Below are 25,007 nucleotides of genomic sequence, written 5' to 3'. Positions count from 1 at the left end.
ATAAGCTAGACAGATCATGACTATATAGAGACAATTTATGGGGGGAGCAGTGTTTGGGGAAACAGCACAGGCCTATCCAGTGCGCTTTTGTTCTTGCATGCATAACACACCTGCTGTGTCCGAGGGATGTGTGAACTCTAAAGGCTGGGTTCAGTCTGATATTAAAATACTATTAATAGAAATGTGCTCTGACTCGAGACCCAGAGACTGAAAATACTTCTGTCTGGTGTCAACAGGAAGGAGGAAAAAGAAATAGAAGCGGAGAAAATAATTGAAGAGAAAAGTGAGCCGAGCCTGATCTGCCCCCCACCTCGCAGCAGAAGCTATCTTCCTCCGGAGAATATACAGAGCAGCCTCGAGTCTCTGGTCAGGGAGATTTTTGGACCCTCACTTCCTGATAACTGGCAGCAGACACCCCTCAAAGAAAACAAGTTAAAGTATTGCCTCCTGGCTCAGCTGGCGGCAGAACTCGATCACGCTGTCCCCAACTCCCAGCTCCACCTGATGCGCAGCGCTGAGGATGTCCTGCATTTCTACAGCACTCCCGTGAAGGACGTCTCCAAGTTTGATGAGCTCTGCGCTGCCGAGCTACCCCCAAACCTGAAGGTTGTCTGGGAGAAGTGAGTCGCAGCACGGAGCGTCGCTTTGCTGTGGTTGTGTTGTTAGGGCAGGACTGCAGAGCAGGAGCAGAGCCCTTGCACTGGGCTACCGAGTGAAGATATAAATATCACTAATAAAAGTTCACGTGACTGTCTTCAGGTTTCACTGTTTCTGTTTATTATATAGATGGAAACAAGCAGTTTTTCTGCCTGTGGGACAGTGAGGCAGTGTGGTCAGTGCTGGTACTCATGTGTGCTTGCTGGCCTTCACCACGCTGCCCGGCAGTTATGGGTTCCAGTGGGGACAGTCAGGTGGGACCAACTCCCCAGCGTCTTCCCTGCACCTCGTAAACTTGTTGTTTTCCGTTCCGCTCGGTGTGACGGGCTTTTGCCGCTGCAGTCAGGCACCCAGACCACCGTGGCCAGCAAACCTGGGGAAGGAGGGGGGAGGTCAGCCAGCATGGTTTTTTATTTTTTGCTATTTTTCCTTGAGATTGGAAGGAAGATTCTGTCAGCAATAATGTTTCTAAAAGCCATCACAGGTACTCTCTTAAATAAAACCACTTGTTTTGCTCAGAATTGCTACATGAAGGTAGTGCCAAGTGGAATTCTGAAATCTCTTACCTAGGTAACACCAAACTCTCCCAACAGCCCTACAAAACCAGCTGACATGGAGGCAGCTGGTAGAATTCTTCCACATCTGTCAAAGGACCCCGTTTTCATTCATATTTATAAGTTCTGTTGCTCCTTCTAACGGCTGTCAGTAAGTTTTTGTGATAACGTTTCCCTACGTTAGTTTCTGTAGCTATGGAGAAACACGTCAATAGCTCTATGTGAGTTTTTCTTCCCGTGTAACTCATCATGTAGGTTTGCTTTTAGTCAGAGGAGGCAACGCAGTGAAGTCAGGAGGACAAGAAAATAAATGCAGCAGTCTGAGAAACGTGTGGTACTTTGTGAATGTTTTCTGCAAAACTGTTACAGTGAGTTCAGATTCTCTGTGTGATATTTCTGGGGATGATCCAGAAACACCCTGGTTATTCCACTCCCTCTCCTAGACCCTTGTTCCCCTGGTTTCCCTTGGCATACAAATACCTCAAACACGCTTGGGAACTACTGCTTTTATGTGCTACAGTGCTCAGTGTATTCAGCAAACTTCTCAAGTGCTGCTTCTCATAACTTAAATTTAAGAAACCCTTTATTTTCTACTTTTGAGTCCTGGGGAATTAGAGAATAGCCCAAGTGTGCCACTACATGTTCCGCTGTGGGGTGAACATGAGGGAACTGGGGATGTTTCACTGGTCGCTGTGGAAGGCTGGCTGTTCACAAATCCCCGTAGCTTATGGAAAAACATGGTGTGATAAATAACTAAACCTGTGTCTTTGTCTCCTTCAGAGGCTGTTTGGGACACTGACTGGGTGTCTTGAATGGAGTATTCATTGCTGATAAGCTTTCTTAACGTGTCATTATTTTCCTAACACAGCAGAACAAGGACCAAAGCTGTCTTGAAGGACCCAGAACACTATTGATGCTTCCTCATGGTCACAGAAAGCCCTCGTGGCCCAAGTCTGATCCTTATATTCCTGAGACTGAAGCAGACATCAGTAGAGTCAGAAGAAAATACCAACCTGGAAGAAACACTGCAAGACCAGGCACAGATAGACATCCCAAATTTTCTTTGCCTCACAGGCAAATGACAGAGACCAGGCTACAGGTTTGGGGTTTTTTTGATAATTTTTTTTTTTTTTTTGCATCTGTTTTGGAAAAAATATACAAAAAAAGCCAAGAAGAACCAACATGGAAATGTGAGGTAAACATTCCAGTAAAAGTACAGACAGAGGCTCCATTCTTTAAAGGAGACACACAGCAGTTATCACCATGCTAGAGAATGAGATGCAGGAAAATCCTAGAAACAGTGAAAAGTCACGTAATGAAGCCTTTGCCCCAGTTCTAGCCACTGTAAATGGGCGTTTTTTTGTTCTCCCCCTGCCCCCCCCACCCCTTAATTGCCTTTTTTTTTTTTCCCCCCCCTTAAACAAAGTTGTTAAACTGTAAAATAGCAGTTTTGCTATAAATTCTGTATGGCAGAATTTACAAAAAATGCCAACTGCTACTACAGACTGTGCCAGTTTGGGGTTTGTTTTGGGGTTTGTTTTTTTTTTGACTTGCAAAAGCCCTCAGCGAAAAGGACACTGTCGGGGCAAGAGTGGCTTCTTGGCTATGCCAGTGGGAATGCCAAGTAACGCTGCTCCACTGGAGAAGTGGTGTCGCTTTCCCTTTGCACCCGTGTTACTAGTTACCCCACAAATCTATGATGAAGTTATGAAACACTCAGAGCGCAGCCTCAGCTCCACAGTGGTGGCTGTATATCCCCATAGTCAATTCCTGAAGCCAGGTTTCACTGGGAGCTTTAGCTGGGCCTCGGGGAGGAACGGAGATCTAGGGAGATGATATAGTCAGCTCACATGCTATCAGCTACTACTATAAATCTTCATGTCCAGCCTGTCTCTACTGCAGACCGAGTCCGTTGTTTCAGTTATTCTTCAATAACCAGCACAATCACCCACACCAGAACAGTCAGGCTTTGATTCAGGGAGGTGCTTAAGGATACACTTCAAGTCTGCCAAGTAGCCTGGACACTGGATGGCTACCTGAAGTCCGTAATGCGAAGGAATGCTTAAGTAGCTCACTGAATCAAGGAGGGATGTTTATTACTTGTTGACAGTATCATTTGGGTTAGATTCCTGATCACCATTATTTTAATCTGAATTAAATAGATGCAATTACTTCAGATTTATGCTGAGCTTACTCAGATCAGAACCTGACCCACTGGTAGAAGCACTTCTTAGGGTACGAAAAGGTGAAAGTGAATTTTTTTTTTTTTTTCTTTTCAAGATATATAAATTCAAAAATGAAAAAAAAAATGTGTACAAATATCACATAACAACATCAACAATTCCATAGATGTAGTTCCTCAGTGCACACTTTAAACAAGAAAAGGTTTTTTTTGTTCTTTTTTTCCGTTTTGCTTTTAAATTCTGGCATCATAATATTAAAGCTGACAAAAAATCAGGGCAAGCTACATCACTTCCTCATACAAAAAAAGTACAAAACATTAGCCTCTAACTAGACATAACATAATACTGGTCATCACAGTTAGACATGTAGTAACTGTGTGTCTTGGAGTGTTGTACTGGAGGGTAATAAAAAATAGCTTCTGTTGCCGGTCTTCCATCTCAGGTTACTTCAGTCATAGAGGCAGAGTGGTTCTGCAAAGAGGAAAAGGCAAACGTGAACATTCGGGTACGTTTTGGCATTTACATATCCTGGTGTGTAAAATGAATGAGAAAAACCTCCACTAATAAAATCTGTTGCCCAGGTAACGTAGGGCTTTAAAATGAAGCACCACTGCACATGTGACTGCCTCTATCCTGAGCTCGTGGTGGGGAATGCTGAACTCAAGCCCTGCTTCTGGGCTATGAACACTAACAGGCTTGAAAAACAAGGCGACACTTTTTCAGTAGAGACTGATTTCAGACTGGACTGGATCCTCTCCAGAAGGACATGTCAGTACAGGTTCAAGCACTGCGCACAGTCACGTAAGTGATACAGTGGGTCTGTCCTCAGTCATAAAAAGCCTAGAGGACCATGGTGTGGCTTTATGTGATGCATGCATGTAGATCCTACACAGTTTGATCCTAGGGAACATGTAGAGCTTCAAACCATACAGAGGTGGGGTCATTATCTCAAAACACAGACAGCCACAGATATATAGCAACACAGAAGTCCTCTTTAGGTGGAAAGAGAGTTGATTGATCCTTGGAAGCCAATGTCCAGGACTTCAGTGGCAGTACCGAGTCATCCTTGGATCATGCTACACCTGCTGGGTTTGTGTGGGTGCAAGGCAAAATGAGAGCGGGAATGGATGCAGAAATCTGCACAGAGAAGGACGATGCACCTCCTGTATCTGAAGAAACAGGAATGAGCAGCCACTCTGAAAGACTTGTTTATAATAGCTTCAGGGTAGGATCACTTCTTTCCCAGTCTGCTCCTGCATGGTAGATGTATGGTCATTTAGAGGCTGATACGCTGAATCACAGGACATTATCTTGTTGGTTGTAGTGGACATCAACAGTGAAGGCCCAGTCCCCGCACTTCACAGTCCCAAAGCTATAAATAGCTGACTAGACTAAATTTTTCTCACAGTCTGTGAATATTTTAACCTGTTCAGCCCTTTTGTCATACACAATGCAATGTGGATATACAAGTAAAACTTAATGTCTGGACTGCAAGTCCACCAAGAGAACAGTTAATTCACACAGTTCTGCAGATCTAGTTGAAAGTCTTCCAGCAATCTTTGCCTCATCAAGTGACTTTTAAATTAAGCAAAATATTTCCGGTGTCTTTTCATTTTTTTTTAATTCCTATTTTCAGTTTATTTGTCAAAGGGTTTAACAAAAGTTCCTATGGATCCTGCCACACACCATGTACACAGGAATGACAAGCCATCTAATACAATTTAAAGAACAAATAAATTACACCAGGGCATTTCAGATAACTGAAAAACTACAGTTCCTCCTTGTTCCCAGAAATTCTTGGCAGGTGTCATTTGCTTATCTGTGTTTTGAAAGGACTGGATATGATTTAGTTATGCCAGCATAAGCCATTTGAAGTTAGTAATCTAACAGAAAAACCGTCAATAATGATTTTCCTGCTACCCTATTTCTTTGTAAACTTGAAAGAATGCTATTAAACTTATCTTCTGATGACTTAGAGATAGAAAACGGTATATGACTTCCTGTTAGAGAAGATACTGAACAGTAATAAGGATAAACTAATCTCTGTAACATTTTCCTGGACAGCATAGTTTATCCTGAGGATTATGAATGTTAGAATAAATCCTTAAGACATCCCAAAAGTATTCCAAAGTGTAATTAGACAGAATTATCTTTACTCTTATCTCAGTTTTCTATTCTTCTAAGCAAAATTTTGTTATTACAAATGATATGCAGAGGCACGTGAGATCCTACTTCTTTAGGTTTGGATGTGCACAGGGGCAGAAGATCTAGAGCACTTGTTAGTTCAAGGGATAAATGTCTTAAACTCGCCCCTGATACAAATTCACTCCGTTCAATGGGTTTAAAGTTAGGAAAAAAAACCAGCTCCCTGTGCAGTCACGTATACAACTATTTTTTACTCTGCCATAACAGAAAATGTGCTTGATGATGGTCTGGGTGAGAGGATTTACAGTACCTGTGCACTCAATGTCTCCAGCGGACTTTCCACTCTTGGAAAAGCCATTAGTGGCATTCCTCGTGGGTCTTCAGGCTTCGGTTTCGAAGGAGCTCCGTGAGTGCCTTTAAAGTTATGGACAACACATATCCCCTGTGTAATGCAGGGAAAAAGGAAAAAAAGGTGAGCTCAGCATGTTCTGTCCCCAGGAAAAACTCACAGGAATTGCCATCAGGGGTCTCCCAATTGCCAGTTTTTGCAAAGAACCTGAGTTTTGGTTCAAGGCATCATCTATCTCAGCCTTTGGCTACAGTGTCTTTACTGGCATTACTGGGTGTGGTGGACTGCCTTGGTAAATGGGTTCATCTGGCCTCTAATCTGGGGTGATGAACCTAACCGCTCTCAGCCTTATGTTTTATACAACAGAGACTCCCATGTCTGCTTTATCATTACAGAACCATGGACTACCCTGATGATGTATTTTATTGGCCAGATATTCCCTTCAGACTCTGACTGTCATTTCTAAACAGGGAAAACAGCTCACTCAATGGCTGGATTTACCTCACACCTGGATGACATCAAGCTCATTTAGCACCATTCCTGCATACTTCCAGCACAACTGCTGTGGTGTTTATCCTACAAGCTGTTCCCTTTTGCATGACCAGCCTTACTGCACCCAATGTGGCTGGGAGCAGGTTCTGACTGCTAGAAACAGGTACTGGGAGCACACAGATTATCCTGACCCAATATATAAGGTGAGTGCCCATATTATATTGCATGGGATAGATTTAAACTGCCCTTCCCACTGGGAATCAGACAAACTACTTACATTAAACTCAAGGAGATTCTCATAAGAGGATGCAGACGTCTTTTTATTTAACGGGAACACAGGATGTTATGTGAAGGGTTGTTTTTTTGTTTTTCGTTTTTTTAAAAGTACAGAATCAGTGACAGGACAATCTAGATTTAAGGGATTTCTGATACCTAATGCCTCCTGATTACAGGGATAAAGTGTCTGTTGGTGTGCAGGGGATAGTTTTGAAGTATATTTTGATTAAATGGAACCAGGCACATTTCTTGGTGATAGTGAGAATCACCTTGACTCCTGTGTGGGTAAATCCTCGGCAAGAGATCTCTCACCAAACCCAACACTTAAACTGCACAGCCAACAGGGGAGTAACTAATATTTGAAGTCCAGAGAGATGCTGTTCCTAGGTTCTCTGGGAAGGCCTTTGATATGTTTTAAGACTTTTTTTTTTTAATTCTATGAGATGGTGAACAACTTCAGCTGAACTACAAATGCTGCAAAGGGAGGTAGTTTTGTCTCCCAGGAAGTTTGTCCTGACCTTCCTTGCCATTACACTTCTTCCACGGTCTGAAAAAATACGAGGAACTAGGAACACTGCTTAGAGCCCCAGATAACACTTGCATCCTAAATTTTTGCCAGATACCAGGTAGACAGTGGGGTTTTGCAACACAGAGGTGTCAGAGAAGGAGTCTCAAGTATGCCCCCCTTTTGACATTAGTTGACATCGACACCATCTTTAAAACATTTTCAAGGACACGTCAAGTAAGAACATGTACAGTGATTAAAATAATCTTGAAATATATACAATGCGCAAATGTCATCGTATTAGCCTTATTAATTATTCACATTAGGATTTTCACTGATGATACTTTTAATTAGATGGGGTTAGAATTAGTTCTTAGCAACTGGATTAATTATTTGCAATAGGCCACAAGAGAATACTATTTTTTTTTTTTAAACAGAGGTATTTTTAACAGGAATGTGGAAGGACTGATGAGCTTACCAGAAACAAAGCTACAGCACTCCCCAAGATGAAGCCTGCAATCACGTCCGAACAGTGGTTTCGATACTCAGAAACTCGGTTTAGCCCAGTGAGGAACGCAGCACACAGGGTACCCAGGCACAGCACAGGTTTGGCTAGCCTGCTGCTCTTTGTTTTAATTGTGCTTGTTATGTACATCTGAAACAAAGGACAAGCCAAAAATGACAAGGGGCTCTGCCAGAACCACCCAGACAAATCCTAAATCAGCAAAGATGTGTAAAAACCCCACGTCTTATTACTAAAAGTAATGGGAAATCAAGGAAGAAGTTTAAGGTAATTCAGAGAACACTTTTAAAAGAAGAAACCAGATTCTGTTACATGACGTTTCAGGATGTTGAATATCCCACCAACTGCACATACTGGACTTTTTCTGAGCTCGTATGTACAGGCTCAGTTTTACTGACTGCCTACCTTGTGCAAGTGCTTGCTCATAGGTTAGCAAACGCCCTCTGAATGCACGTGACTAAATGTTTGCAAAGGGAGTGAAGAATTTATCCTGCAGAAACTGTAATGTGCACATGATGGAGTGCCTAGCATCCATATAAACTAGCTGCTCCAGGTTCCTAAGTGGTGTTAAGTTTAAGAAACAGAGAACTTAAGAGAAACCATTCCAGACATTTTCTCTGCAAGATGAAATGAAACTCGGAATATGAGAGAGATTTCTTTCAAAATAAAGTTGCTTCTGAAAGTGTAATTCCAGAGCATGAAGTTTCACTGTGCTCTGAGTATTTTTTAATGAACCCCACATGGTTTTGTCAGTCTGTATTTTATTTTAAATGCATTTTGATAGAGAGAGTAAAACCACGTGAGTCACAATTAGCAGCCAGTCATTAATTCCTGAGCCACAAAATGACAAAGATCAAGCAAACAAAGCCTGATGGCAAAACAATTCAATAAAAATCCTTTCAGCAAGGAAGTATGAATGCCTCCATGATTTCCAAAGTTTTGATACAAAACACCAGTACATCAAATACATTTGCCAGAAATGTCTCCAAATAACACATTGCCTCCCACACATGAAACAGAATCAGGAAGATACATTTTCAAATTCATTTGATTCTTATTACCAATCAGATAATAAATGAATCTGATTCATACAGTGTAGATCTTATCCAATGAAAGTACAAAGACTGGTTATCCTGGGAAATGGAAAGATTACAAACCATGGAAGAGTCACTTTCAGTGTTTAATATAAAAAGATGCCATTTTATTTATAAAGAAAAAATATGGGGGTTTTTTGGTAAGAATAAGTAAAATCACCAAAGCTGAAAGTATTTTCATTCTTGACCTTTATTCAGTTGTCAGAAACAGAAATATGGTTCTGTTAATCTTCTGGACAAAAGACTCTGTAGAAGGTCTGTATTGTTTTAACCACATCCGCAATAACACCTCAACTAGGATCTCTGATTTTGCTGTCTGCAGGTCACAAACCTCATCTTTCTCTGCGATGACTTCATTTCTAAGGAAGGGCACAGCTGAGCGCTGGGCAGCACTGAAATCAGAGACAGACTCTGCAGGACGGTAGAGACCAAAGGGTTCTTCTCCTTTGTTGCTGCTGCAGCAGCTAAGGACACCATGCTGGCTCACACCAACAGTCTCTGGCCAAGACTACAATGGCTTGGTGAAGCTGGGGTGAAGCTGCCTCAGAAAACCAAACAGGAGAAGGCAGATCTGACTGCCTCCAGACCTGTATGTAGGCAAAATGAGACCCAAAAAAATGGTAGTGCTAGATTTCTAACAGCTAAATTTGCCAGATCTCTGCCTGGGGAATTGAAGTCTTTTGCCCTTAAACGTGCTGCTGAGCACATCATTTAAAGGTGAATTCAGTTTATGAACTGGAATATTATGGTGTGTAATAGGAATGGGACTAAGCTACTCGAGAGGTTCCTGCTTGCTTTGTTTCTCCAGCCCAACACCTGGCTGCAGCACACGCCTTGAGATGGCAGCGAGCGACTGAGCACTAGGCGGCAATCGTGCCCCAGCCTGCTGGTAGGCTGAGCTCCACCTGACCATCACTGAGACTCACGTTAAGGTTCTCTGGAAACAATAGGAAAAAAATATTGTGAACTGCCACTGTGTGAATAATTACTGCCCATCCTTTCATCCTATGTATTTCTTTTAGCAGAAGCCAATTCAAACGAGCAATAGGGAGCCAGGTTGCTTTCCTATTCCCCACCAAAGCACTATTGTGGTTTGCAGCATCCAAAGGAAAAGTAACTGCATTGTTACTTTAAAAATCATCCCTTTAAAGTAACAATGCAGTTCTGCTGTGACAGTTGCAAACCCTCGCTACAGAGAATAACCCACACATGCTTGTTTTCCTACAGGTATGAGATGAAGCTGGATCTCTGGGTTACCCACATGGGAAACTTCTCCTTTTTACAGACGGGAAGTATCTCATGTGTTTAAAGTTTCATGCACCTCGTCAGGAAAATGTAAACTTGTAGTAAAGAGAACATTTTTAGCAATGAGGGTAATTAACCATGCAAACAGATTGCCAAGGGAATTCTGTTAAACCTTCATGAGGAGGGTTTAAAACAAGCCAAACTGGTTTTGCAGAAGGTATGCTCCACTTCATCCATAAATCAATCACACAATGAGCTCAGGAATAACTGGGAGAGCTTCTCCATTCTGGTCAGAGTTCCTGGTCACTGCAGTTTGATCTTTATTATCCTGCTCCCTAAAGCCAAGATGTTTTTAAGATTCTCACAATGTGTTCATTCTTTCACTTACAGCATGGTTTCAAAGCTTTGTGTAAGAGCCCAAAATCTCAGTGAAAGTCACTTACATTTGATTTCCTACACAGAACAGGTGTTTTTGCTGTAAAATTTCCTACAATGCCATTTATAAGGTAAATTTAGTTACAAAACTCTAAATGTGAAAACCAATTATTTGTTGTGCGGGAGAGGGATGAAGGAAATGAATACAAAAAGATGTAAAGAAAACAGAATAAATCATATTAAAAATAAACTACATATGATTTAACTATATAAATTATCTATTCAGCTTCTTTGCTGTGCTCTCATCAGTACACTCAAGCAGTGTATTTAAGCAATGTGCAATGTGTGATAGAAGCATTCACCGTTTGTAATTCCTCTCCCATTCTTTTCAGACAAAAGCACAGACAGTCAAAGAGGCTTTTTTTGTTTGCAAGTTTAAAATAGACATACATACATATATATATATATGCAAATATATGCTTAGATATATTTAGAATGTGTGTAATATCTGTGATGAGAAAGAAAGACTTGAATTCTGTCTTGGCCTTCTGCAGAAAGCGAGGAGATTTGTGATAGTTTATTTTTCTTCTAAAGTTCATAATTTCATATCAATACTGGAAAATTCTGTGTCCTACAAGCTCTACAGACAATGTTTTCCTCTACCATAGAGATTTCTACAGTAAGAAAGAAGTAGAGCCTTTGATAATGATGTGTATTGTAGAACGTGATGCAGTCTCCTAGATGCTCAGTGCAGCTGCTCAAAGTGCCAAGGCCTTGAATTTCATTGATTAGTCTGGTAGGTGTTAATGAAGAAATGGAAGAAATTGTTGGTGGGGTCATGGTGACCTGGGTTGCAGAAGGGACTTGCTGTAGTGTTCTCTGCTATTCAGATCTTCCCAAATGTTGAAAGTTTCGTGTCCAGGTGTATTGCACCTTTCTAATCTAATCAAGAAGCAATGCACCCAGGTGTAAACGACAGATGACAGGTTGCCATCCAGTGTGATGAGGTAGAGTCTTCTAGCCAGATGGAGGTGACAGAAAGCATTATTGTGGATGCTGCTAGGCAAAAGCTTAGTTGAAGACTTCTAAAAAAATTCTGCTAAACAGTTAATATAAGTGATTAGTTACATCTTTCAACCACAGAGAACCAATTGTGACTGTAAAACAATTCTTGCTTTCGCTCCAGAGGCAAACAGGTGCGGCCTCACCTCCATTACTGGGGGCAGTTTTGGGTGCCACAGTATAAAAAGGATCTAAAGCTACTGGAGAGTGACCAGAGGAGGCCACAAAAGTGGTGAAGGGCTTAGAGGAGAAGCTGCATGAGGAGAGGCTGAAGTTGCTTGGTTTGTTCAGTCTGGAGAAGAGGAGACAGAGAGAAGATCTCATCACAGTCTAGAACTTCCTCACAAGGGGAAGAGGAGGGGCAAGTGCTGATCTCTTCTCTCTGGCCACCAATGGTAGGACCAGGGGAAATGGCAGGAAGATGTGTCAGTGGCGGGTGAGGTTGGACATTAGGAAAATGTTCTTGAGTCAGAGGGTGGTGGGTCACTGGAACAGGCTCCCCAGGGAGGTGCTCATGGCACCAAGACTGACAAGATTCCAGAAGCATTTGGCCAAGGTCCTCAGACACATGGGCTGAATCCTAGGATTGTCCTATGCTAGGGCAAGAGTTGGACTCCATGATCCTTGTTGGGTCCCTTCCAACTGACAACATTCTATGATTCTGTGATATCTACCATCTCTCTACAATAAAAGGTTCTCCACTTGTGCTAGTGAAATACTTAATCCACGTTCTGGTTGAACACTATGATCTGTTAGATGTTCTTGTCATTGACTCTACCATGAACTTTCTCAAAAGAGCATGAAGGAACAGTTGTTTAAAGCTGATGTAACTGGGATATCCATATGCAACCTATGATTTTGTCATCTGTTTTTTGTTTTTTTGACAGCAATCTTAATGGATCAAGGATATTCCCAGCCTATCATTTTCCCTTGGGAAAGGTACTTGGAAGCGTGTGTTTCTAACTGTACAGCAGTGTGCACCATGTACAGTGACTGACATCTCTTCCTGCCATACTTCTGGGAGACTAATAAAACTTCATTACATGCTATTCTAATTTTTGTGTAACTATGGAAGCCAGAGCTGCTGGCTGTTTTCTCTTTCCCCTACTTTAAGCATACAAGATTAATCTCTGCCTGCAGAGATGACAAAAGTGATGTTTTGGGTTCTCCTCAGCTTCTTTGGCAGGTGACAAGAAAAAGCCTACTTGATTAAATATAAAATCCAGATTATAAAAAAAAAAACACAAGCCACAAAGCCAAACCAATCACATTGGGAGTACTGTTGCTAGCAGACTAATGAAGAAATCAGTGCAGAGACATTTGCAGAGGGTACTTGAGGTTCAGTGATGGGCAGAGAGTCCTAGACCTCAACAGACATTTATATACTGGAAGAAAATGCTCGTGTGGATTCCATTCTCCTGCCTCCACATGTGGGACTTGTCTTATTTTTCTTGCGCCATGTCTCAAATCATCAGCTTTAAGCAAAACACAACTAGTGTTAAACCAAATACCCCGTGTTTTATGTTCAGCAGCTCACATTATCGCTTATATTAGAATTAGCAACACACTTCTCAAAAAATTGTGCACAGCACAATTATTAAGCAAAGCCAGATCTGAACACTGCATTTCTTGTGTAATGCTCATGTTGATCCCAGCTGACAGGCAGAGAAAAGACAGATGACAACACCTTAGTGCTAGAGGGTGTTTTCAGGCAGAAAGCTGGGCTAAAATTGGACTGAAGGCTAAATTACCTTTAGGGAAGACTTTTATGACCTTGTGGCTCAGAAATAACTCCATGTACTGGCCCCACCTGGTATCTTCCTATGTGGGGAGAAGTGCAGGGCCACTGCACTCCACTCTTGAAAGACTAGGGCTCAGAAATGCTGAAGTACTGGGGACTTAAACTGAGGAAGGAAAAGCATTATTCCCCTTCAGTTGTAGAAATCAGCCTGTTTGTAGAAGTCTTGCCTTCCTAGGGAACAAGGGAGGCTGGGCACAGGAAGTCCTTGAAAGGATCTAACCAGCTTAGGGCCGAACCAGGACCAAGCCTCATCCTGAAGTTTCCACTGAGGAGTTTATAATGATGAAAACATCTTCTACAACAATGTTAAATTTATTTGGAACTGTATCTCACAGGCAGTTGCTTATTGTTCAGAAGTAATGTGCTTTCCAAACACTTCCCAACAAATCCTGATCAAAGGAGTTACCAACTTATAACCCCATCATTATTCACGCAACATTCAGTGCAAACGGATATTGAAACACCAGTGGGTGGCCTCTTCATTTTATAGTAATAACGTCGTGTTTTATTCATCTGCTATCAAGATCAGGGTAAAATGTTCAGTAAATACCTTGTCATTAGTAAGTTTAAGGCATTACTTAAATCCCAATGACCTAGAGACAGACTCTGCCACTCATATGAGTCAAGCTATTGGGGTAAAAAGACCTAGGTAAGCCATTTTGAGATCAGAATCAGGTTAAGTCCTTGGATCTTAATGGCAAAACCACCAAGGTTTTCTACTTTGTGAGTAAGCTTCTCTGATCAGTTTTCAAACATGACAGAAACATTAGCAAGAGAACACAAAGTTGATGTGTTTCATTAGACTTTAAAAAACCAGACAATTTCCTTCCTGACAGTACAGCAGTGTGACCTTGTCAAGATGCTAACTGGGGTCCATTTCTCTGTGACAACAACAAAATTCTGGCATGGACTTTTACTACAAACCTATTTGCAGGGAGAGTTCAGGTCCTAAATAAAGGGAGCAAAATTGAGCCTAGTTCAGCCTCCTATTGAAGTGGCTGAATTTACATTTTAAATGTTCTACAACAAATGGCATGAGAACAAAAGAAATGGTAGAGAACCAGGAGCCACTTAAACATCAACTTCATCTTAATGTTCACGAGACAGCGGCAGGGAGAAAAAGAGGTTGAATGTATACCCAAAGGCCTCTGAGAAAATCAGCAGTAAAGACAAGATTAGGACCTCATGCCTCCACATCATACAGTGCCTCAAAAGCAATGAGCATTTGATTTGCTTACACTAGGATTGGTAAAACAAAGACAGAAGGGGATTTTCGCCTGCAGATAAAGAAGAAAGCTCTCCTCAAAACAATGCTCTTTTCCTTCAAAACCCATTGTAAGAAAAATGGCCCCACCTAGGTGCACATACAGAAACCTCTCATACAAGTAAGCAATGATCTCTGGCACTCACCGTGGCATATAAAGCTGAGTAAATGCTCAAAGCAGCATGTTTGGATGGAAAGGATCTCCTTGCCTTTTCAATCACCTCCACATCCCCGGTGCAGATGTTGCCGTTGTTTATGAACTGGTGATGGACCCGACAGTCGTTGCCAGTGTAGTTGGGTTTACATACAGTCAGGAAGTAGGGAGCCAAGTTTCCAGTCACAACCTGGCCAGCATTTACAAATATGTCAGTTGCAAAAAGTCCAAACGCAAACACTCCTGTGAGGAAAGGTTAAAAATAATTATTATTCAAATGGGTTTCAAAAAAAACCCCCTTGGTACCTGAAAGGAAGAGACATAATGAGAAGTAAGGGACCAAACCTTGCAGTCATTACCCAGAAAAAGCCCCTGCTGACTCCAACAGAGTCCTGCACCAAAGGCATGGCACACAAGACCGCATGCTTAACTCTGACAGGTGCTTAACTCAGCAACTCCAGAAGGACTCAAACAGGTTGAAAATGACAAGCATGTGCTGAAGTACTTTTGTGAGTCCAGCTCTGAACAGAACTGTGAGCTACAGATTTCACTGAAAACTCTGCACCTATGCTATGTCTGTGAAGTTTCCACTATGACAAAAGCTCACAGCCTGCAGCCAACTGTCATGCACATGAGTTGTTAAAAATGTTTCTGTATTTTTACTACATTTGGGACAAAAAAAAAAAAAGGGAATATAATGGCTCTGAACCTGGAAGAGCAGCATAGTGCTGAGACATGATACTGCACTTAACATGACTATCTACTGTCAAGTACCTTTTGGATTGTGGCTATTCATCGTCTTGATGTTGAAAAATTAAGATCCTGATCTATCAATATTTGGTAGGTTCTTTGGGAAACATCCTAATGCTTTGCTCTAGAAGATATTTCCACACAGATGCAGTTCAGCTCATGTCACTGGGAATACCTGCAAATGCTATAGCAGGAAGCATTCACTTGAACCCAGGAACATTTCCAGGATTGTGGAGCAACCTTTGCTCCATACTGCAGTTTTCACACCCTCCACTGACCCCCCCTGAATGTTATCAATACCTGCTACAGTTGCTATGAACATATACAAGGATCTTTTACCTGCAGGTACTGCCTACATAACAAAGGAACAGAACAGGAGGTTCTAAGAAATGCCAAACTCAAACATTCTGAAAGACCAAATTGGCTCCCCTTTCATCCTTCTCACCACTAAGGTGGATTAAAGTATCATAAAAAATTCGAACAAATAAATATTTATTTTTGGTGTGCGAATATTGAAGGTCATATTATTTTGCTTTCTCCCTCCTATAGCTCTGTAAGCAAAAGTAATTTAAATTATAAATTAGCTGAGATTCCTACGTATTTAAATACGACCAAGAGCTGGAGCTCCAGGGAAAACATCTTAGGAGAGCTGTGATAAAATCTTAAGAGCTGGCACCACCAGGGTTAGAACAACTTCACTGCTTATCTGTACTGAGTTGGTTTTTTTTTTTAAAACCCAAATAAAAAAAAACCCACCACAAAAAAGAAAAAAAGACTGCTATAGTCTGAGAAACAAAAAGTATCAGGGAGTTAGCAATATAATGCAGCAGAAAATGCTTTACATCAAATTAACAAGATTCAAGGATCACTCTGCATATGTTGTCACCCACCATGCAGCTAACAGAACGCAGAAGGTCTGCAAGGTCAGGTCCTATCTACACACAGGACGCTTGTACAAACAGGAACACAAAATAAAACCCATAACAAAACATGGATTCATTGTACAAGTGTCCAGTGGGGTTTGCCAGTGCCACTCGCTGACAGAGACAGCGTGGTGTGAAGGATACCGCCGAGCTGGAACACCAGTTCCTCGCTGGGGACTGATGGGAAGAGCCTGGAGCAGCTGCAGGGGTCCAGAGCGGTTTGTCCTCACCAGGGTCTGGAAGGAGCATTACCACAGTGAAGATGATTTTGGGGACTGAGTTTATTACTATTTATTATATGAGTTTATTATAATTCATTACTAATGAATGGATGCAAGATCATGGATTTTAAAAGCCAGTGGTGGTCAAAGAAGGAAGTAGCCTTCCTCTGGTTCTAGACTGCAGGACTGTCCCCTGTCTTTTTAGTGCATGACAGTCTTCCCCTTGTTTATCCTGTGAAGTGTCTGTGTTTAAAAGGGAAACAGAGAGAGCACTGACAGTGCTCCTTTATTTCCTTTATTCCACTGCTAATATTTTAAATCCATGGTTTTCCATAGCCAGCAGAACTCCTCATCTACATTAGCCAGGGCACAAGCAATTTTAAATGAAAAAAGCAGTAGGTATTTTTCTAGCTTGGTGAAACAGCAAGTTATGCTAGAGATTAATCTTTTTTTATATGGCTTTTTGGCCAAATTCTTAAAATTTTTTGGCACAGCTTGCTTTAAATGGCATCTTTTTGATGCGCTGTGCAAATCTCAGGAAATGCAGTGAGGATAATTACCCAGCCCTTTACAATACTCAGAGGAAATCTAAGAGCCAGGCAAATACCGCAGTCTGGCCCACAGTCTTTATTGCATAAGTACAAAGCAAGAACCAAGGTTTTTCAGGAAAAGCTCATGGGATTCACTAAGTTACTCTGATCTTTAGGCAATGCACAGGTACAAAGGTGGTCCAGTGTTTTTCTCCAAAAAAAAAAAGAAGTTGCAACACCTGCATTTTCTCAATATTTGGTAGCACGGAAAGTGCTGGCCCAGACCCAAGTGCTGAGGGCTACAGTACTCTGCAGAACAGCAGAACAAGCCGTGGTTGAAACCTTTATCATGCTCTGACTGTGATGCATATTGATCACTGTAATTCCCCTCTTGCAGTTCTGCCAAACTGCGCCTTATGAAAACCATAGCTATGTGCAGCAATTAATTCAGCTAGCAGGAATTTAACCCTTGCAGACTGATTACACATCACATAGTCTCCGGAGACTTTGAGATTGGGTTGGCTGTAATTGATTTAAAGGCTGTCACACCAGTGAGCCTGGGTAGTGGTGGAGAGTCCCCTGATGGTTTTTGTACCTCAGGGATCCATCTGCTCAATGGATTTGTTCAATGACCTGCAGCAGCTAAGCTAACTGACCAGAGTACAAGAATGTAGTGACATGACTACCAGGTTTTTAGGGGCAGACAAATTGCTCTTGAAAGGCTTCACGGGAAGGGTAACTAGCCCTACCTATTCAGGGTCATACAGCTGAAGCCCATGATACAATGCCGCAGAGGGAGAATGGGATCATGTACCTCTTCCAGATGCTCAAGCATATAATGGGAGGTGATGTTACCCTGCTAAGGAGCAAGGTGATGTTACCCTGCTTTGTCTCACTGTGCTTACTCTGCCCTAGAACACCTGGAAATGAACTTTAGTCTAGAACTTAGCAAATGCTAAGATATAAACAGTGCAAGCCACATGGGAAGAAGATTTACAGCCTCTATAGTTGGTTACTAGCAGAAAGGATGGACAGAGGTTAGTTCTGTTTACACAAAGCCACTCCTTCCCCTCATCCACATGTGTCACATAGTCCAGCTGTACAAAGAGGCCTTAAAGAAAGAGCAGAAGCTATTTCTGGAAAGGCTTCCTGACTTTTTGTCACTGTCCTGGCTCCCAGCTTGCTTGTGTGTGCCAGGAGCAGCCGAAAAGAAGAGGTTAGAAGGCAAACCAGTAAGCAGAATGTAACTGGGAGAGAGATGAATTTAGGCCAGAGATAAGAGGGCAGCCTGTACTCCCTGCTACTCTCTTTACGTCTCCCCGAGTCCAAGAATAAGTAACTGAGGATCAGATTTGAACGCATCTTTACCTCCAGTGAGAAAGACCTCAGACAAACTAAATGTGCAAACTAAAAAAAAGAAAAAAACAAGGAAAGGCCTGTTCAAAGATGCTGAGGACAGAAAACATTAACCTTAAAATGTTCCAGCTCCCTCTCACCTGAACTAACACTTGAATTGGCAGAAGAATCTAAATCTTCAGCAGCTTCCATTTCAAATGCTTAATTTTTAATTTCTCCACTTACACCTCCCTCTAAATTGCTGACAAAAAGTCCTCCAAGCAGGAACCCATAATTTCTGGGCTCTCACTCACATGTTACTCTAACAATCCTTCTCCTACTGACCTCCCTGTGTGGGTGTTCATCAGTGTTGCCACCTCCACCTCTGTCTATTGCTTTTGCTAACAGAGGCATCTGCCCTGAAGAAGCATCCAGCTCTCCTTGCGCATTCTCATCTCAGTACCACCCTGTCTTCTTCCTGCAACTCATGCTCAGCCTTTCTCTTCTTCCACCCTGAATGCCTCTAACATCAGTGACTGCAGCTGCTTGTTGACTCCACGGAAACTCTACTACAGACATTTAAAATGCCACTGATCTGAAACAAACCAACAAAAAAACCCAGCAACAAAAAATCAACAAAGAAACCCTGGGAGTTGTACAAGAGCAGCTGAAAAGACATCGGGGAGAGAGAAGCCAGTGGGTGGAAATGAGAATGAGGAGGTAGAAGGTTTTATTAGAGAAAAACCATGAAACCCTTAAGTAAAGTGACAAAAGAAACAATGCATTGAATGGCTCATGAGACATCAGAAGGTGTGATCTTCAGTAACATATAGTCATGTCTTCTACTAAGTGCATTTATTTAGGCACTCCTCTCTTCCACTGCCCAGTCAATTTTCTGAATTTGTCACACTCAATCTAATTTGCTTGGAAAATGTTCATATTACACATGCACACTCACACTTACCCAACCCCTTCTCCACCCCTATATTTTTCACAGAATATGAGAATTTCAATGGAGGGAGTCCCTGGAAGGACTCATTGCTCTATGGAAATGTTGATCCTCAGCCCGTCTCTGAAGGTTTTGCTCTAATGGTCCTGTGCATCCAATAAAGCCATACATTTATAGTCCTGTGACTCAGACTCTGCTAAACCACCCTTCGTCATTACATCTTAAAGGCTGTTGTTAAAAGAGATCTGTATCATTAATCCATTTTACAACTGAAGAGATGGGAGTTGCAGGGAAATTTATTGTTTGTTGCCATGGCATCAGGAACAGGCTCAACAGCAAGCTTCTTTCAAGCACTCATCTCATCCCAAGATTGGCTTTGACCTCCCAGAGAAGACCCCAAAAAGCCCACTGCTCCAGGCATATACCGCCTCTTGTGCCTGCCTGCTTCACCTGTGAGCAGCTTGCCTGGATACTGTTCCCTGAAGACACAAGAAGGGAGACACGTGGTCTCAGCATGCAAGACGAAATTCATTTTCTAAAAACAGAGTACAAAAGTACCCTGGAGCCTCAAGGCTCCTCCCCACAGACAAACAGGATTTCTTGCTTCCTCGCTGCTTCACAACTATCAGTTTTTCATCTAGACAACAGCCAGCTCAGAGTCTGGCATAAAAGGGAACAGTAACGTTTGCTTTGTCCCCAACAGTGACCTGTTTCTCATTGTGGAGGTTCTTCAGCAATAAGAAGGGAAACATACAGGAGTTTAAGCTGCTGCAGCAGTTCAGGTTAGAGGCAGCACACCCAAATACAGCTTGAGCACTGCTGAAAGGCAGCCAGTTAATAACAGAATGTGCATTGTTTCCCAGTGAACTTCAGCTCCAAGGCAGACAGAAGGATAAGGTCAGGCAAACTGCGTCCTGCAGCTGCCTCGGGGATTCACATTAGAGCTCTGGGGTATATCTATCCTATTACAACAAACTCAATGTGTGTATAAATCTAGTAAACCTTTATTTGTTGAACTAAAGCCTTAATTTGCTGAAATAAAGCCCTAATTTCATTATTTAGCTGCCCACTGTGAGGTGTCACTGTGCTTTAAATTAAGCTGTCAGCAGAAGCTGATCTGCGCCATTTGTTAACTGCAAATTATGCAGGTCCAAACTAAAAGCCACTGGTAACAAATTCATTAAGCATGTTGCATTTCTATATATCTGAACTGAAGAGAGGCTACTTGCATGTTATCAGGGCTTTGCAGGTATACAACTTAATCACATGGATTAGAAACCTCATATAGTGAAATGAAACACAATACAGTCTCTAGTTGCTCTGCCAAACTGAGTCAGGGACGTCTGAATCCATGATCCTGGGCGTATGATAGCAGCTGTATATAAAAAGATTAAATCCTTAACTGAAGCCATTCACTAAATAATGCTAAAATAATTTATAACCTCTATTTGCAATAAAAATGATGAAGTAGAACACGGAAGCAAATGCAAGATGGCAAGATGTTAACAAAGTACTGAATGGGAAATCACCACAGGAAAGGGTGAAAATACAAAAAGGCTGCATGTACCCAAGCTGATAGTCAGGGAGAAGAAAAAGAGGCCCAAGAAACAACCACTCTTACCCCCTGGTTTCTCAAAGGTCTAGCACGTAAACAGCAAATTTTGGTAGCAGCAATCCATAATAAAACTGCTGGGAGGGGTGGGAGAGGAGGGAGGAGAGATGATGTGACTAAAGCATAGCAGTGCAGCACCAATATTTCAGACAGAAAAAACTGCACCAAAGCAATTACACACCACTTGTTTGACCTGAAAATCTTCAAAATAAATGTCTGTGGAAACAGCTATAAAAGATAAAGAGGAAGATGGAACAAATGGAACATATATCAAAGTCTGATGTTTCTAAGCCAAGACAGCTTTTTTTCAGTGATAAAGGAAATGATTTTCCAAATACTGGAACACAGCAGGTTTCACCAGCCAAGGCTGCAGTAAAGGACTTGACGTACACCGAAGCAAGTTGAGAGGCAGCCCTTCACCACAAAAGCAAATGTCTACCAACATGCAAAATTCATGCCTGGGCCAGGAAGCAAGATGAAATTTTTATTCTGTTTCCTGTGGGCAAAGAACCAGGGAAGGATTTAAGAAAAAGCTGAAGACCTGTGTTATTTTGTGAAGCACAGTGAAATCTGTTAAGTGAAGCTGTATCTTCCATCTGTGAGAGGCCGGTGTAAGAGATCAGAGTCCAAATCTGTATCAACCCCAACAGCTCTACTGGTTTCAATGAAGAGAATCTGATTTATGTCAGCAGAGGGTCTGGCCCACAATAGGCACAGTGTGTTCTGTTCTTCTGTCTGTTTGGGGTTAGGAAGATGAAGGTGTCTCATATCCAAAAAAATACACGCCAAAGAAAAATAACAAGCAGCTGCTCTGAGATGTGTCTGGCTTGTAGGGGTACTTCGTATTTACTCCTGTTGGTAAGGTAAAGGTTCCCACTAAACTAAGGAGGACAGAACCTCACAAAGAGAGGAAAACAAAAAGAGAATAAGCAAAGAGCATAGTAGGCAAGACAAGAAAAATAAAAGAAAATAAACATGGGGCTTTGACCACATCCCGTAAGAGTTGCCAGTTTTTGGTCTTCCTTAATGGTTTGCACTGCTATCAACGTGCAAAAAAATGCTTCATTCGGTATACATGAAGAAAAAGCAAGAAGGGAAAAGGCTTAAGTCTAGCAACCAAACCCAAAAGACCCCTTGGAGGTAGTATGACAAAGGTGCTTATCTTTCACATCTTCGAAAGATAGTCTGGAGTTTCCCTTTTTGCTTCTCTTTCCTTACAAAATCTAGTGAATATTCAGTGAAGTATGTATAACTTTCTCCTTGTTTTGTGGAAAGCACATTTAGGCTACTATTCTTAAAACCCCATCTCTTCCCAGCACTCTAATTATAGTGTCAGGGAGGGAGAAAAAGCCTCTTTGTCCTAAAATTTGGGAATAGCAACTCTCAAAACCTCTCCATGACGCACCTTGCAGGGTCAGGAAGTAGTGTTCGTTTTTCCTGATGTGTGACCAGCCAAACATAATGAAGGATTTTTCTCATCTTTTTGAGTAATACCAACTGTAACGACTTATAAGGTAATATTTCAAGAAGTTCAATTACTACTGTTCTGCAGGTACTCACTTGAGACTCTTGGTCACACATCTGGGCCAAAAGAAATCATCAGATGTTGCTATTCCAATGCATTTGTATCAAGACTAAATTGGTAGCAAACTTCTTTGTAACAAGCCAGACTGATTACTAGGTTATCTTGGAAGGCAACCTATTTAATCAGCTCTGTAAATTATGGCCCTCAAGTTAAGCAAGAGAAGACACAGGCAAGGAAATCCATGCGTGAGCAACCCGGTAGACTCTCCAGAGCCAAGCACCCAGGCAGCCTCTTTTTGGAGTAAACAGTTGTATGGACCTAACTTGCCTGATCATCCAACATGGGCTACAGCTGTTCAATCCATGTCATGTGTGCAAAATGCAGGAGGAATTTAAATTTAAAACGTACAGTTATTTTTAGTTCCTTTCATAAATTATTTCAGCCGCTCTTCAACAAACTCTACTTCTCGCATTTTACCAGAGAGGCAGGGAAAAGGTTTCAGAAGAAAACAAGAGAACAATCTGTGTAGTTTAAGTTGAGACCTACACTTTAAGCCATTCCTAATAATGTTAACTTCCTTTTCCTCAGGAAGAAAAAGCTGCAAAGCCAAGACTGATTTCTCTGTCAGAGTTTACATCCTCCTACTCTCTGAGAGTCCACTGTATCATTGCTACCCTCTGCTTTTCCACCAAAAGAGAAACAACAGCATGAATGTTTAAGAAAAAAGCTAACTATAAGAAAACATATAAAGCAAGTGCTTAACTTCCATGGTCTAAGCTCTTTTAGTGCTGATCCCGCAGGCAAGAGTATTTGATTAGAACTCTGCAACACGCTGAAAGAGCTGGAACAGACAAACAGCCGTGAGTGGTCCAGTGGACTCCAGTACCCTGCTTCTCTCTTAATGGCAGTTTACTATCCATCAATATATCCTAGAGGTTATCTGAAGTTCAAGGGTATTTTACTTTTGAGTACACTCCCAATGTATTTTGTTTTCAGCAGCAGCACACAGGCCAGGCCTGAGCAATGAATCACAGCTGGTTTGTCTTCACTCCCAGTGTGGAAGAAGGTAAAAAACCATTTCACTTCCTAACTTTCACACATAAAACAGGGGGCACAGAGAGTGGAGAGGGAGAAAGAAAACCATGGCTCTTCCCCCTTTGGTACGTATATTTGGTGCTAATTAAAACCTTAGCACAGGATAAGACTTTCACCTCCACGCTCTGAGCAAGTATCCCTGTCTGCAGCCAGGACTGTGCTCCATGGAAGTGATACAACCCTTGCCCTAGTGACAGCAGATATTTTTCTTCCAGATAAAGCTCAAAAATTCAGCAGTGACAGTGAAGAATTGATCCAGGTATCTTCAGCTTTTTGTTCCATTGCACATGCAGTTCAGAGCTGCCCTCTTCTTACTCTGCAGTGACAAGGAAGCCGTAAGTGAGCAATCAGCCCTCTTCATCTCTAAACACTGGAGGGTGCAGTTTGGGTATCCCTCAATGGTTGTAAACTGGGAAGCCTTCAGAGGACAACCAGAGTTTCTGTCAGTACCACAGCAGAAACACAAGCTGCAATGCTGTTCCTCTTCCTGCTCCAAAAGAACCATGGGACGGTCCCCTCAGTAAGGTCTCATAGGCATTTTTTCCTATGGTCTACAGTGTGAAAAAGGCATAGCGGTTTGCAAGCACCATATAAAGCAACCTCCAAATGGTTTTGTGACAGAACTTCTTCATTCATTTCTCAGCAATTAACTCAATGAAAACTCTAACGAAAAACAAATACAATAAAAATAAGAATGTTATTTTGAAGTGGGCTCTGGGCTTTTTTACACTGTGCTCAGCTGAACATTATGTGGCAGAGCTATGGATGTTAAAATTAGAGCTGAAAAGAAAAATGCCAAAGAGATGGGCTGGTGAAGACCAATTTGTAAGTAAAATGGGCAGCTTACACAGAATAGCAATGATGGAATTATTCATATAAGGATTTGATTGGCACAACCTTTCTTCAAGGGTCCAGAAGAAGCATTAAGCTCAGCAGAATAGAACCAGCTCCAGACAGCATGATATGGCACATTTTGAATGTTACCTTGCAAATCCCGAGGGGGACTATCCCTCTAAGGTGGAAGACTCCTGCAAAGATTTCACAGCTTAATTAATTTTGTGGTGTAGGTTATTAGGATGTTTTGTTCTGTTTTGGTGCAAACAGGAACTAAGCTTGCAGTGCTTAGGATGCTTACCTATAAAACGTATTATTCTTCGAAGCAGTGGGTTCAGGTAACAGCACTCTCCAGTCAAAATAGTTTTCTCTTGAATAATTAGGGTTTCTCGGGTTGACTTTATGAAATACATGGATATCTCACCAATAAAAATCTGCCGGGAAAGGTAAAGAAACAGAAGGTTAAAAATTACATGAGCAAACATTAAAACATGGGTGACTGGTTCCAGCCCACGGAAACTACCGCACAGCAGCGTGTCTTTGGGATACTGGAC

General features: G+C 41.8%; 2 protein-coding genes across 2 annotated transcripts; one reads left to right on the top strand and one right to left on the bottom strand.

The window, feature by feature from the left end:
* Window positions 1-204: 204 nt before the first annotated feature.
* On the top strand, window positions 205-624 carry MRPL50 (mitochondrial ribosomal protein L50; the record flags this gene model as incomplete). Its single annotated transcript, XM_010173639.2, has 1 exon — window positions 205-624. A coding segment is annotated over one exon (420 nt), but the record flags the coding sequence as incomplete, so codon positions are not given.
* Window positions 625-2,914: 2,290 nt separating this feature from the next.
* PLPPR1 (phospholipid phosphatase related 1) lies at window positions 2,915-24,914 on the bottom strand. Its single transcript, XM_010173638.2, has 5 exons — window positions 24,755-24,914; window positions 14,672-14,922; window positions 7,640-7,816; window positions 5,850-5,981; window positions 2,915-3,865 (listed from the first exon to the last, which is right to left on the bottom strand). The coding sequence occupies exons 1-5, from the start codon at window positions 24,864-24,866 to the stop codon at window positions 3,833-3,835; spliced, it is 705 nt and encodes a 234-aa protein (XP_010171940.1). The 5' UTR covers window positions 24,867-24,914; the 3' UTR covers window positions 2,915-3,832.
* Window positions 24,915-25,007: the final 93 nt, after the last annotated feature.

This window comes from Antrostomus carolinensis, unplaced genomic scaffold (assembly GCF_000700745.2).
Source record: "Antrostomus carolinensis isolate BGI_N321 unplaced genomic scaffold, ASM70074v2 scaffold28798, whole genome shotgun sequence".
In the NCBI taxonomy this organism is placed as follows: Eukaryota; Metazoa; Chordata; class Aves; order Caprimulgiformes; family Caprimulgidae; genus Antrostomus; species Antrostomus carolinensis.
The sequence above is the reverse complement of the archived record's forward strand: the minus strand, read 5'-3'. Positions and strand labels throughout refer to the sequence as shown.